This window comes from Salvelinus sp. IW2-2015, linkage group LG19 (genome assembly GCF_002910315.2).
Source record: "Salvelinus sp. IW2-2015 linkage group LG19, ASM291031v2, whole genome shotgun sequence".
In the NCBI taxonomy this organism is placed as follows: Eukaryota; Metazoa; Chordata; class Actinopteri; order Salmoniformes; family Salmonidae; genus Salvelinus; species Salvelinus sp. IW2-2015.
This window is the reverse complement of record NC_036859.1, coordinates 25,146,867-25,161,970: the sequence shown is the minus strand read 5'-3', so window position 1 is coordinate 25,161,970 and position 15,104 is coordinate 25,146,867. Positions and strand designations below refer to the sequence as shown.

Here is a 15,104-nt window from a genome sequence, read left to right as displayed (position 1 = left end):
CTAGGGTTTGCGGTATGATGGTGTTGATGTAAGCCATGACCAGCCTTTCAAAGCACTTCATGGCTACCGACGTGAGTGCTATGGGGCGGTAGTCATGTAGGCAGGTTACCTTCACTTTCTTGGGGACTATGGTGGTCTGTTTGATACATGTAGGTATTACAGAATCGGTCATGGAGAGGATGAAAATGTCAGTGAAGACACTTGCCAGTTGGTCCGTGCATGCTCTGAGTACACGTCCTGGTAATCTGCCCTGCGGCCTTGTGAATGTTGACCTGTTAAAAAAGGTCTTGCTCACATCAGCTACAGAGAGCGCAATTACACAGTTGTCCGGGAACAGCTGATGCTCTCATGCATGCTTCAGTGTTACTTGCCTCAAAGTGAGGATAAAAGGCATTTAGGTAATTGGGTAGGCTCGCGGCTGGTTTTCCGTTTGTAGTCCGAAATTGTTTGCAAGCCCTGCCACATCAAACGAGCGTCAGAGCCGGTGCAGTAGGATTCAAWCTTAGTCCTGTATTGGCGCTTTGCCTGTTTGATGTTTAATCTGAGGGGATAGCAGGATTTCTTATAAGCATCCAGATTAGTGTCCCGCTCCTTGAAAGCGACAGTTCTAGCCTTTAGCTAGAACTGGATGTTGCCTGTAGACCATGGCTTCTGGTTAGGATATGTACGTACAGTCACTGTGGGGACGACGACGTCGTTGATGCATTTATTGATGAAGCCAGTGACTGAGGTGGTATACTCCTGAATGCCAATGGATGAATCCCGGAACATGCGTTTACATTATTTTGGCAGCTACCTAGCTACCTGTATCAAACAACAAATGCCAAGCACTAACCAGATAACCAGTGTTGTTGCCAAAAGGGTTGTTCATGTACAGTGTAGGCATTCTTTTTTTTTTTGCACCTACTTATGCCTGGAGTTTTTGCTCTCATGTCATCCTGTATACATGATGACACATGGCCCTTGCTTGAGGTAGCATTTCCAACCACGTGTTTACTATAGGACAGTGAACAACTGACAGGACAGGCAGGAGACAGTGCTAGAAAACAGCGGGTTGGACTCAAACCCACTCTCTCAAACCGCTAGATCACCCCATGCTTCAGTTCCCTTACCCGGTCTTTGTCATCAGCCACATCACACAGCACGTCATCCAGGTCCAGGATACCTCCGTCCCCATGCTCCAACCGGTGCACCTGTAACCAGTAGCTGGCATCCTAGGGGAAGAAGAAGAAGAAGATTCACGTATTGTCCATTTACGTCTTTTACATATCCCATTGTCTCTGGTAAACATACCCATACAATACATGGAGAGGAGAGGGACGGCCTGAGCGAGAGGGAGGAGGGAGATGAGAGAAAGAAGGGAGAGATGTTTAGGGCCAGTCTTGACAGGGCTGAGACGGTTTAAGAGCACAGCGACGTGAAGACAGCCCTGAGGGTAGCCACATTATACCATTTATACTGTACAGACTGACAATCTTTCACAATACTGGGAGGATGACCTGCATTACACTCTGTTTCCATTTACAAGAAATGGCCCGGCTAGGGCCATAACACAACAGATATGTATCTTCTCAAACTGTCAACATGTCCACAGAATCAACAATAAGAGTGTTGGGAAACATCAAGAGAGGAGACGGAGAAAGTGTGAGGGAGAAAAACCAAGAGGTAGGCCTACACAGAGAGACAGAAGAGAGAGCAGAGAGATATACAGAGAGTGATGAATATGGCTGGCTGGCACTGTAATATATTCGGCATGCTGTAACCGTGACTGATGTGTCCCCATGGTGTTAAACCCTGACAGTGAGGGACAATGGAGGAGACCATTTGGAGCTGACGCATAGCATTAAGATCATTACGACTCTGACAGACAAGTCACTCACCACATTTAGGCAGTACTGGACCCCTGGAGATACCATCTGGGCCAGTATTCATATAGCATCTCAAAGTAGCAGTGCTGATCTAGGATCACTGTAAGATCAGGACAGGCACCTCTCCACTGATATCCCATTGAAGGAACGGTTTATGTTCAATCAATCACATATTAAAGAGGACCTGTCTCAGATGGCAATAAAACACTGAGATTTGTTCCTTAGGGCATACAACGGTAAACTGAGTGTTTGGAAATGTGTTTCTTATTGGACCAGATCATCCCGCCATGTTTGTCTGTTTTGTTCCATTTGGTGCCTAATGAACACGACCTTGGTAACTCCAAATGAGGGTGCAGCCAGAATGACAGTCTGTCAGAGGGAGAGAGGGAGTGGACTACAGGAAAAAGTGGAGAGCAGAGCGCACATTTACACCAATGGATTCCTTAACATAACCAGTTAAATTGACAAGCTGGACCTACTCGGTGCATCCTTAAAGAGCCTGTCCCTTAGTGGTCAGATGGCTCAGGGCAGGGTGCAAACACAGAGTGTACACAAACAAATCACAATGGGGGAGAGAGTGAGGTGGTGGGTGGCCAAGTGGCCCATTTATTTTCTAAAACACTGAGTGTACAAACTGATCTATGATCCACAGTAAGCACACTGGCCCTGGGGCTAGTAGGCTACTTTGACCCCTTCTACAACACACGTCAGCCTCTCACTTCAACGGTATGGCCTTTTATGTTCAAGGCTAAAGTATTAAAAAAGGCCTACTATTCCCCTTAATGTGGCCATTCAGTTGCCTACAAGGACACCTATATACACAGCTTCAGAGCAGTCATATCCTGGTTGAACCAGAGCCATCAGTGATTTTCAGTGAATATTGGCCCWTGTCTAGTTTGTATTTCTACCCAGGGTGCTTGGCCTCAAGCAAGTGTTCTGTGTAGTAGTCTGCTGAGGGGATACTATCTTCTTTGGTTAAACAGGGTCAGACACAGAGAGCAGTGTGTAAAATGCATTCCTAGAAGCCACAGTCCATCCAGTAAAAACAGCATAGTGTAAATAACACACCACATCTCCCAGTGGGTTTCTGGATCTGGAGTAAACAAGGACAGTAGTGGTGGTGTAGCATGCTGGAAACTAGAGGGCGACCGATTATGATTTTTCAACGCCGATACCGATTTAAAAATTGGCCGATTTCTATTTACTTGTAATAATGACAATTACAACAACACTGAATGAACACTTATTTTAACTTAATATAATACATCAATAAAATCTATGTAGCCTCAAATAAATAATGAAACATGTTCCATTTGGTTTAAATAATTAATAATAAGTGTTGGAGAAGAAAGTAAAAGTGCAATATGTGACATGTAAGAAAGCTAACGTTTAGGGTTTAGCATGATATGAAAGCTGGTGGTTCCTTTAAACATGAGTCTTCAATATTCCCAGGTAAGAAGTTTTAGGTTGTAGTTATTATAGGAATTATAGGACTATTTCTCTCTATATGATTTGTATTTCATATACCATTGGATGTTCTTATAGGGACTTTAGTATTGCCAGTGTAACAGTACAGCATCCGTCCCTCTCCTCGCTCCTACCTGGGCTCGAACCAGGAACACATCGACAACAGCCACCCTCGAAGCAGCGTTACACATGCAGAGCAAGGGGAACAACTACTCCAAGTCTCAGAGCGAGTGACGTTTGAAAAGCTATTAGAGCGCACCCCGGTAACTAGCTAGCCATTTCACATCGGTTACACCAGCCTAATCTCAGGAGTTGATAGGCTTGAAGTCATAAACAGCGCAACGCTTGAAGCATTGCAAAGAGCTGCTGGCAAAACGCACGAAAGTGCTGTTTGAATGAATGCTTACGAGCCTGCTGGTGTATACCATCGCTCAGTCAGACTGCTCTATCAAATCATAGACTTAATTATAACATAATAACACACAGAAATACGAGCCTTAGGTCATTAATATGGTCGAATCCGGAAACTATCATCTCAAAAACAAAACGTTTATTCTTTCAGTGAAATAAGGAACCGTTCCGTATTTTATCTAACGGATGGCATCCCTAAGTCTAAATATTGCTGTTAAATTGTACAACCTTCAATGTCATGTACAATTCTGGTAAATTAATTACGGCCTTTGTTAGGAATAAATGGACTTCACACAGTTCGCAATGAGCCAGGCGGCCCAAACGGCTGCATATACCCTGACTGCTTGCACAGAACGCAAGAGAAGTGACAATTTCCCTAGTTATAAGAAATTCATGTTAGCAGGCAATACTAACTAAATATGCAGGTTTAAAAATATATACTTGTGTATTGATTTTAAAGAAAGAAGTTGATGTTTATGGTTAGGTACATTGGTGCAACGACAGTGCTTTTTTCGCAAATGCCCTTGTTAAATCATCACCCGTGTCGTGTCGTTTTTGACAATATCCCAATAMAATTTTTGCGCTTGTTAGCTGTACCGGCACCAAAACAGCAGTATTTTTCCTTCATAGCTTGTTCTCCATATTCTAAATAGGGAGACAATTAGTCGCTTGAATCAAAATGCATCTTATTTCAACACACACACACGGTGGGAACATCTCGGATAGGCTCCAGCTCTGTCCTCATCAACAGACTCTAGCAGCAACAGGCCTGGAGTCAGAATGGCTGCAGGAACACCCTACTGGTCTCGAACATGGACAGAAAGTAATATTACGCTTATGGGAATATGTGTAGAGTTCCATGAGAAGTCTAGAACTCTGCATGCTATAGCTAAGACTGCTGATCTGATCCTGGGGTTCCCCCTGGTTCACCTAGCTTGGCTGCATGTTGCCTTACTCCAGACCTGCCCAGAGCCGTAGTTAAAGCCCTTCTCTACGAGGATGTGTCCTGGGATTAGAGGTCGACCGATTAATTAGGGCCGATTTCAAGTTTTCATAACAATCGGAAATCGCTATTTTTGGGCGCCGATTTGCCGACTTTTTAAAATATATACACTGCTCAAAAAAATAAAGGGAACACTTAAACAACACAATGTAACTCCAAGTCAATCACACTTCTGTGAAATCAAACTGTCCACTTAGGAAGCAACACTGATTGACAATAAATGTCACATGCTGTTGTGCAAATGGAATAGACAAAAGGTGGAAATTATAGGCAATTAGCAAGACACCCCCAATAAAGGAGTGGTTCTGCAGGTGGTGACCACAGACCACTTCTCAGTTCCTATGCTTCCTGGCTGATGTTTTGGTCACTTTTGAATGCTGGCGGTGCTTTCACTCTAGTGGTAGCATGAGACGGAGTCTACAACCCACACAAGTGGCTCAGGTAGTGCAGCTCATCCAGGATGGCACATCAATGCGAGCTGTGGCAAGAAGGTTTGCTGTGTTCTGTCAACGTAGTGTCCAGAGCATGGAGGCGCTACCAAGAGACAGGCCAGTACATCAGGAGACGTGGAGGAGGCCGTAGGAGGGCAACAACCCAGCAGCAGGACCGCTACCTCCGCCTTTGTGCAAGGAGGAACAGGAGGATCACTGCCAGAGCCCTGCAAAATGACCTCCAGCAGGCACAAATGTGCATGTGTCTGCTCAAACGGTCAGAAACAGACTCCATGAGGGTGGTATGAGGGCCCGACGTCCACAGGTGGGGTTGTGCTTACAGCCCAACACCGTGCAGGACGTTTGGCATTTGCCAGAGAACACCAAGATTGGCAAATTCGCCACTTAAATGATTTTTAATATATATTATTTTTGATTTTGATTAAAATATATATATTAAAAAAATTATTTTAATATATATTATTTTTGATTTTGATTAAAATATATACAGTGGGGAGAACAAGTATTTGATACACTGACAATTTTGCAGGTTTTCCTACTTACAAAGCATGTAGAGGTCTGTCATTTTTATCATAGGTACACTTCAACGTGAGAGAAGGAATCTAAAACAAAAATCCAGAAAATCACATTGTATGATTTTTAATTAATTAATTTGCATTTTATTGCATGACAAGTATTTGATACATCAGAAAAGCAGAACTGAATATTTGGTACAGAAACCTTAGTTTGCAATTACAGAGATCATACGTTTCCTGTAGTTCTTGACCAGGTTTGCACACACTGCAGCAGGGATTTTGGCCCACTCTCCTCCATACAGACCTTCTCCAGATCCTTCAGGTTTCGGGGCTGTCGCTGGGCAATACGGACTTTCAGCTCCCTCCAAAGATTTTCTATTGGGTTCAGGTCTGGAGACTGGCTAGGCCACTCCAGGCCTTGAGATGCTTCTTACGGAGCCACTCCTTAGTTGCCCTGGCTGTGTTTTCGGGTCGTTGTCATGCTGGAAGACCAAGCCACGACCCATCTTCAATGCTCTTACTGAGGGAAGGAGGTTGTTGGTCAAGATCTCGCGATACATGGCCCATCCATCCTCCCTCAAACGGTGCAGTCGTCCTGTCCCCTTTGCAGAAAAGCATCCCCAAAGAATGATGTTTCCACTCCATGCTTCACGGTTGGGATGGTGTTCTTGGGGTTGTACTCATCCTTCTATCCTCCAAACACGGCGAGTGGAGTTTAGAGCAAAAAGCTCTATTTTGTCTCATCAGACCACATGACTTCTCCCATTCCTCCTTGGATCATCCAGATGGTCATTGGCAAACTTCAGCGGGCCTGGACATGCGCTGGCTTGAGCAGGGGGACCTTGCGTGCGCTGCAGGATTTTAATCCATGACGGCGTAGTGTGTTACTAATGGTTTTCTTTGAGACTGTGGTCCCAGCTCTCTTCAGGTCATTGACCAGGTCCTGCCGTGTAGTTCTGGGCTGATCCCTCACATTCCTCATGATCATTGATGCCCACGAGGTGAGATCTTGCATGGAGCCCCAGACGAGGGTGATTGACCGTCATCTTGAACTTCTTCCATTTTCTAATAATTGTGCAAACAGTTGTTGCCTTCTCACCAAGCTGCTTGGCTATTGTCCTGTAGCCCATCCCAGCCTTGTACAGGTCTACAATTTATCTCTGATGTCCTTACACAGCTCTCTGGTCTTGGCCATTGTGGAGAGGTTGGAGTCTGTTTGATTGAGTGTGTGGACAGGTGTCTTTTATACAGGTAACGAGTTCAAACAGGTGCAGTTAATACAGTAATGAGTGGAGACAGGAGGGCTTCTTAAAGAAAAACTAACAGGTCTGTGAGAGCCAGAATTCTTACTGGTTGGTAGGTGATCAAATACTTATGTCATGCAATAAAATGCAAATTAATTACTTAGAAATCATACAATGTGATTTTCTGGATTTTTGTTTTAGATTCCGTCTCTCACAGTTGAAGTGTACCTATGATAAAAATGACAGACCTCTACATGCTTTGTAAGTAGGAAACCTGCAAAATCGCAGTGTATCAAATACTTGTTCTCCCCACTGTATATATATATATATATAATTTAAAAAATATATCATTTTATTATTTATTTAAATTTTTATTAAAAAAAACGGCCGATTAAATCGGTATTGGCTTTTTTTGGTCCTCCAATCGGTATCGGCGTTGAGAAATCATCAATCGGTCGACCTCTACCTGGGATAATGCAGAGTACCATGGGTTCTGGGCGCAGTTCAAACAGGCAGTGGAGGTTCTGGCTCAGTGCACAGACAGGCCACTCTGTCAATGACGTGTGCTGAATCGCCATGCACTGCTGAGCACTAAGAGCAGTATGCACAAAGACCAGTGTTGTACTGTAGGAACAGGCTGGCTGGAGGGAGGATGGACTGTGTGAAAAGGCTAAGCATACCACTTTCCCCCTCTCTCAGCATCTCTGGCTGCCTTGCTGGCTCCCAGCATCTCTGGCTCCCAGCATGTCTCACTCTCTCCCCTCTTTCACGCTCCCTTGCACTCTTCCAGAACTTCCACATTTTGTTACAGCCTGAATTTAAAATAGATTAAATTGAGATTGTGTCACAGATCTACACACAATGGCCCATGATGCCAACGTGGAATTTTGTTTTTAGAAATGTTAACAGATTAATAAAAAAAGGAAAAGCTAAAATGTCTTTAGTCAATAAGTATTCGACCCTTTTGTTACGGCACGCCTAAATAAGTTCAGGAGTAAAAATGTGTTTAACAAGTCACATAATAGGTTGCATGGGCTCACTGTGAGCAATATAGTGTTTAACATGACTTAAATGACTACCTCATATCTGTACCCCACGCAGAATTATATGTAATGTCCCTCAGTCGAGCAGTGAATTTCAAAACACAGATTTGAGGTTTTCCAATGGTTCGCAAAGGGCACCTATTGGTAGATGGGTAAAAAAAAAAGCAGACATTGAATATCCCTTTGACCATTGTGAAGTAAATAATTTCACTTTGAATGATGTATCAATACACCCAGTCACTACAAAGAAACAGGTATCCTTCCTAACAGTTAACAGAGAGGAAGGAAACCGCTCAGGGATTTCACCATGAGGCTAATGGTGACTTTAAAATGGTTACAGTTTGATGACTGTGATAGGAGAAAACTGCAGATGGATCTACGACAGTTAGGGCTGGGCGATATGGCCTAAAAATCTAGATTTTTTCAAACTTATGGGCAATTCACGATACAGCTCAAAATGTTTTAACGTTCTTTAAAATAATATTTTTTCCACAATGAAAAAAGGTCAAAACATTGCATGTACAACTATACCTAGGCTAAATATAAGCCTTCCACAACCATAAGACCCACTAATAAATTCATTATTTTATCAAAATAGTTTAACCTGCTTTTTTTGCAATGATCACTGACCTGGCTTTCAAGTCTATGAAAATGCCCTTTTTGTTAAACGAGAAACATGCATAAGGCACATTCACTAATAATGACTAACTTCTGGTAGCAGGCATTACAGAACATTAACACAGGTCTCAATCTCTGAAGCACAAGCCCACGTGCTAGTGAGTAGCCAGCTAAACGTTAAATATCAAGTCTAGCCAACTTGGATCTATTTGCTTGCTAACAACGTAAAACAGTGGAACTTATGAACACACTCCTTTCCATCTCAAACTGTTTGAAACACAGCCTGTTCACTTTGTTTAGATGTTGAAATCAAGTGGCCTAACTGGATAAAAATGCTGCTTATCTCTCAGAATGAGAACGAGTTGCCAATTCTTTATATAAAATGTGTCTTTTTATGCTTATTGCACATTAATCAAACAAACTAGACAGCTAGCACATAAGTCTGGCTAAAATGTTGCTAGCGGGTACGTGGTACCGCAATGCCACACTTGACAAACCGAGCATTAATTTTCCAATATCACGTTCATTGATACTCTCGTTTTAGTAGGGTCTGCTCTGTTCTACATTTTGGGAGTTGAGACATGAAAAGGGTATCGTTAGAAGGGCTGAGTTCTCCTCTATTACAGTCAAATAAATGTCTAAGCGTTTGTGTCCATACGACCGATTCGGTTGGACCAAATCTGAAATGCAAATAGCAAGTTTAAACCGCTTGTCAGAGAGGAAGAAGTTAACTTTCGTTGTTGTTGTGAGTGGCAGGGGAATGGGCTTGGTGTCTGAGTGTGAGTGGGAAGGTGCACAGTGCACACAGCACAGAAGGAGCGAAGAGAGCAAAAAGTTTTGGAATGTTCATAAATACGAAAACTATATATAAAACATTGATTCTTGCGATACAGGCATTTTGAACATTGTGTTAAAAACACACAGAATTAAACTAATTTGATATATTACCCAGCCCTATTTGATGTTACTCCACAATACTAACCTAAAATGACAGAGTGAAAAGAAGCAAGCCTGTACAGAACACAAATATTCGGCAAAACGGCAAAAATATTGGGCAAAGAAATTAACTTTATGTCCTGAATTGTCACGCCCTGACCGTAGATTGCTTTGTATGTTTCTATTTTTTGTTTGGTCAGGGTGTGATGTGGGTGGGCATTCTATGTTTGTATGTCTAGGTTTTGTATTTCTATGTTTTGGCCTGGTATGGCTCCCAATCAGAGGCAGCTGTCTATCGTTGTCTCTGATTGAGAACCATACTTAGGTAGCCTGTTTTCCCACTGGTAGTTGTGGGTGGTTATTTTCTGTTTAGTGTTTGTATCACCTGTCAGAACTGTTTCGGTTATTCCTTTTATTATTTTGTATTTAGTGTTCAGTTTCAAATAAATAATATGAACACGTATCACGCTGCACCTTGGTCCTCACCTTCTTCCGATGAATGCCGTTACATGAATACAAAGCATTATGTTTGGGGCAAATCCAACATGTCACTGAGTACCACTCCTCATATTTTCAAGCATGGTGGTGGCTGCATCATGTTATGGGTATGCGTGTCATCGGCAAGGACTAGGGATTTTAGGCTTAAAAGAAACGGAATAGAGCTAAGCACAGGCATAATCCTAGAGGAAAACCTGGTTCAGTCTGATTTCTAACAGACACTGGATGACAACCTAAAATGCAAGCCCAAAAATATACACTCGAGTTGCTTACCAAGAAGACATTGAATGTTCCTGAGTGGCTGAGTTACAGTTGACTTAGATTTTCAAGACTATGGCAAGACTTGAAGATGGCTGTATAGCCATGACCAACAACGAACTTGACAGAGGTTTAAGAATAAATATGCAAATATTGTACAATCCAGGTGTGCAAAGCGCTTAAGAGACGTACCCAGAAAGACTCAAGCTGTAATCGCTGCCAAAGGTGATCCTAACATGTATTGACTCAGGAGTGTGAATATTATGTAATGACATTTCTGTATTTAATTTTCAATACATTTGCAAACATTTCTAAAAACATGTTTTCACTTTGTCATTATGAGCTATTGTGTGTAGATGGGTGAGATTCTTATTTAATACATTTTGAATTCAGGCTGCAACAACAAAATGTGGAATAAGTCAAGAGGTTTGAATACTTTATGAAGGCACTGTATATTTAAACTTCATTAATATTAAAGTACTGATGCTGCATTTGTTCCACTCAGGCAGAAGTCATCCTCACAACACAGCCTCTCAGCAACCCCAATGCAGGTTTAAGAGCCAAACTCATCCTTCTTCAAATCTCTCCCTATCCCTACAGCGGATAACACCAAGGCAGGTTTAGTAGCCAAACCCATTCCCCTCCTTCCTCGGTCATGTATGCTCATTTGCATGTAGTTTACTGTATGACTGACTAAAACTTGCACTGCCATGAGGTTTTAGTATAGCCATGAGGTTTTAGTATAGCCATGAGGTTTTAGTATAGCCATGAGGTTTTAGTATAGCCATGAGGTTTTAGTATAGCCATGAGAACTAGTTTTGCTGCAGTGCTCTCTTTCTGGTCTGAATTAATGCAGAGAACAAATTGGAGGGGGAAACACACGTGCGTGTACACACACACACACACACACACACATCTGAGAGCATAATTAAGTGACTGTAGATTTAGGATTAAGCATGGAGGGAGAGCCTCTCCGTGTGTTGCGTTGGCAGATGGAGGACACTAAGTTACTTAGGCAATGTGGCTGGGAGCTGACAAAATGAAGACAAAGCTACTGCAACTATCTGGGGGGAAATTAACAAACATTACAACATAATACAATCCAGAGAAATCCCCTTACATACTTCTTCCTCCTGTCCTAGCAGCACGCCAACCCTGCTGTAATGTACAAAGGATTCATTTGTGCGTTCCTATTGCACCCTATTCCCTATATAGTGCAATACTTTTAACATGCGCCCTATGGAGCCTGGTCGAAAGTTGTGCACTCGGCTATATAGGGAATAGGTTGCCATTTGGGAGGTATCTGAGGAGTCTGCTAGGGGGTGAAATAGTTTGGGTTGGACGAGGCTCCAGACCAACTGATCATGGTCTAGAAATAGCTAAATGAGCACATAGCCAGTCTCATCTACGCCAAGACAAACAGCAGAGACCTTAATGACAATACAACTCTGAGGTACCCTTTCTTTGGAGAGAACAACTCCAGCATGGTTGATTCTGGAGGACTCGTTCACTCTACTACCGTACCTGCCCTCCAACAGGCTGCGTCCCAAATGGCACGCTCTTTCATTTTGACCGGTCTATACTCACTGCTCGCCTTTACTGTTTATCTGATCAGAAGGCTGACAACTCAACCGGTGAGGTAGACTATTAGCTAGACACATGAAGCATGAATGTGGGTCTGGCCATGGCCCACACCACCTCCAATAATGTAAAGAGATGTAGAAGGCAGATCTTACTTCATATTTTGGTAGTGTAAAAACACCCTGTGTGTAAACTGGGATTGAGAAACATGGTGGTTTGAGGGAACAGCACCTTCCAGACACAGCAGAGATGTGAAGCAATGGAGCTGCACAACACAAATTAACATTAGAACAACGTTGTGTCATGACTCAAATTACCCACAAATCAACTTTGACAAATCTCGCTACAAACATTTGAGTAGCTATCTAAAGTCAAGTTTGTTTGTTGTGAATCGGCGACCACACAACATCACGTACACCGTGCACATGCCTGTGTCCTAAATAGCACCCTATTCCCTACATAGGGCTCTGGTCAAAAGTACTGCACTATATAAGTAGTAGGGTGCCATTTGGGACACAGTCTGGGGGCTGACTGGCCTGGTACCGAGGTGACGAAAGAGGGGTGTTGGAGAGAGAGACAGGTTTGGAGGACAGAGTTCTATAGCTGAGAACTATAGTTAACTCAACTGGTTCATTGTGGCTGTGTTTTTGTGCCGTGTCATTGTGATTTAAAACGAGATATTACCTTTCCTCTTTACCCCCTTTCTCCATTTCCTCAGCTCAGTCTAACATTAGTTATTTCTGACTACAGTCTCTCTATCACACAGCGTAACACTGGAAAAGGGCAGCCTGGTTGTAAATTGAGTGAATAAATAGTAAGTAGTAATTCCCACTGAGGACCTGTACTTAAGATTCCAGATGAGCTTAGTCACACACACACACACACACACACACACACACACACACACACAGGAATGTAACGCACTTCAGGACTAAGCACAAAGCCATGCCTGCAGAGAGTAATGAACATAGGCTAGGTAATCGGCATATCTTGTTACTGACACAGGCCCTGGTTATGTCCCAAATGGTAGCTTATATAGTGCACTACTTTAGACCAGAGCTGTATGGGCCCTGGTCAAAACTAGTGCACTATATAGGGAATAGGGTGCCATTTGGGACACGCACTCCATAGGACTAGTGTTGTATTGGCCCCTCTACCTGTCATACTGAGACTTTACCTCCATTTCAAGTGGCACCCTATTCCCTATATAGTGCACTGCTATGTAGGGAATAGGGTGCCATTTGGAATGCATCCTCAGAGCCCCATCAGACAGGACTATTTATCTCAGAGGCTTCCTCATCCACATGACATACAGCCAGGAGCCAGCCCCTCTAGTCCAAACCTACTCCCCCCCCCTCCCCCCTCATCAGCTCCCGGCCACAGGGCCAAGCATACCCTTCCTGGAATGGGGTCCCACTCTCAACACACAATGTTACATTCAGATTTATGAAGTGCAATTGTGGATCTCTGATCCAATCGAGAATGAAAAGATTAAAAACAGGAGGCAGAGTAGATTCTAAAAATATCTGTAATTACTTGGACTGGATGTTTACTCGTTACTTCAATCGTTAGGGCCGAGCAGACCCCCTCAAAGCACTTAGTAGAACCACATTTCACATCAGGTTGGAATGGTTTGACCAATAATAGTGGCAAGGTTTTGCTGAGTTTGAACTGGGGGCAAGAGAGGCTTGGCAATGAGGAGTAGCTAGGTCTACCTCTGTCGCCCCATTTGATCTCAATCCACCTAAAGAAATAATCTGCTTAACCAGGCCACATGAAAAGCTTTTTAGATGAACAGGACTTGGAGCAGCACACACTGCCACTACGACCTTCAGGGGGACTAACCTGGAACGCTAAATCAATTAACTGTCAACCAGCAGCACTTCACAGCGGAGGCTTTTTCTCAACACCACGATGTGAGAGCAAAGGAGGTGTAGACAGAGAGACAGCCACAGAGAGAGAGACAGTAGTATCCTCTCCCCTCGTGTGGGTGTTGAGATTAGGAGTGTTCCCTAGAGGCCTAGCAGGACACAGGGAACCCAGTGTTAACGAGGGAGGAGGAGGGACGGGCATCTTTCTCACTGATCCCTTTCTCTAGTTGAGCCAGTGTGGGTCAGACCTTGGTTTAAATGCTATATGAAATAATTTCACATACTTTGTGCTCGACTGAACTTCCCTGGCTTAACGAATAGACCCAAACACAGCCCATCTAGTGGAACTCCAGGCAGGCTAGGYCAAACACTCAAAGTATTTGAAAGATTTAAAATAGTATCTGTACCCAGGGTCTGGTGTGGGTGAAAGACAGCTGGCCAGATGGTGCCACAGGACACCCAGCTCAGACGGCAGGCTAGGGCTAGTGTGTAAACCTACACCATCCAATCACAGAGTGGCTCATTCATCCATTAGACCCTCATCTGTGCAGGTCAGCGTAAGCACTACACAGGCACGCAAGCACATACTTTGACCACAACCCGCCGTAACCCATACGCCATTCACAAATTGGCCATTTTGCTCCTCGCAGCAGCTAAAGTTGTTAACTTCTTATGGCTGCATCCCGCTACCGGGATCGATATGACAGCATCCAAATTCAGGCGCCAAATTCAAACAGAAATCTCATAATTAAAATTCCTCAAACATACATGTGTCTTATATCATTTTAAAGGTAATCTTGTTGTCAATCCCACCAAAGTGTCCGATTTCAAATACGCTTTTCAGCGAAAGCACTACAAACGATTATGTTAGGTCACCACCAAACCACAATAAGCACAGCCATTTTTCCAGCGAAAGATAGCTTTCACAAAAAGCAGAAATATCGATAAAATTAATCACTAACCTTTGATTATATTCATCAGATGACACTCATAGGACTTCATGTTACACAATACATGCATGTTTTGTTTGATAAAGTTTATATTTATATAAAAAAATCTGAGTTTACATTGGCGTGTTACATTCACTAGTTCCAAAAACATCAAGTGATTTTGCATAGCCACATCTTTTCAACAGAAATACTCATCATAAATGTAGATGATAATACATGGAATTATAGATATACCTCTCCTTAATGCAACCGCTGTGTCAGATTTCAAAAAAACCTTATGGAAAAATAAACCATGCAATAATCTGAGACGGAGCTCAGAACAATAGCTAAATTACAGAAACAGAAACCAGAAAATACATGATAAATGTTTCCTTACCATTGATGAACTT

The 15,104-nt window shown here is 43.0% G+C and overlaps 1 protein-coding gene across 7 annotated transcripts in view; it reads right to left on the bottom strand.

Annotated features, from left to right (window-relative positions):
• LOC111979132 (partitioning defective 3 homolog) overlaps positions 1-15,104 on the bottom strand; it is a 218,384-nt gene that overhangs the window by 172,598 nt on the left and 30,682 nt on the right. For all 7 annotated transcript variants that reach the window (XM_024009454.2, XM_070448917.1, XM_070448918.1 and 4 more), the window contains exon 2: positions 1,113-1,214. In XM_024009454.2, coding sequence (XP_023865222.1) covers positions 1,113-1,214 — 102 coding nt within the window. The remainder of the gene's footprint in view (positions 1-1,112; positions 1,215-15,104) is intronic.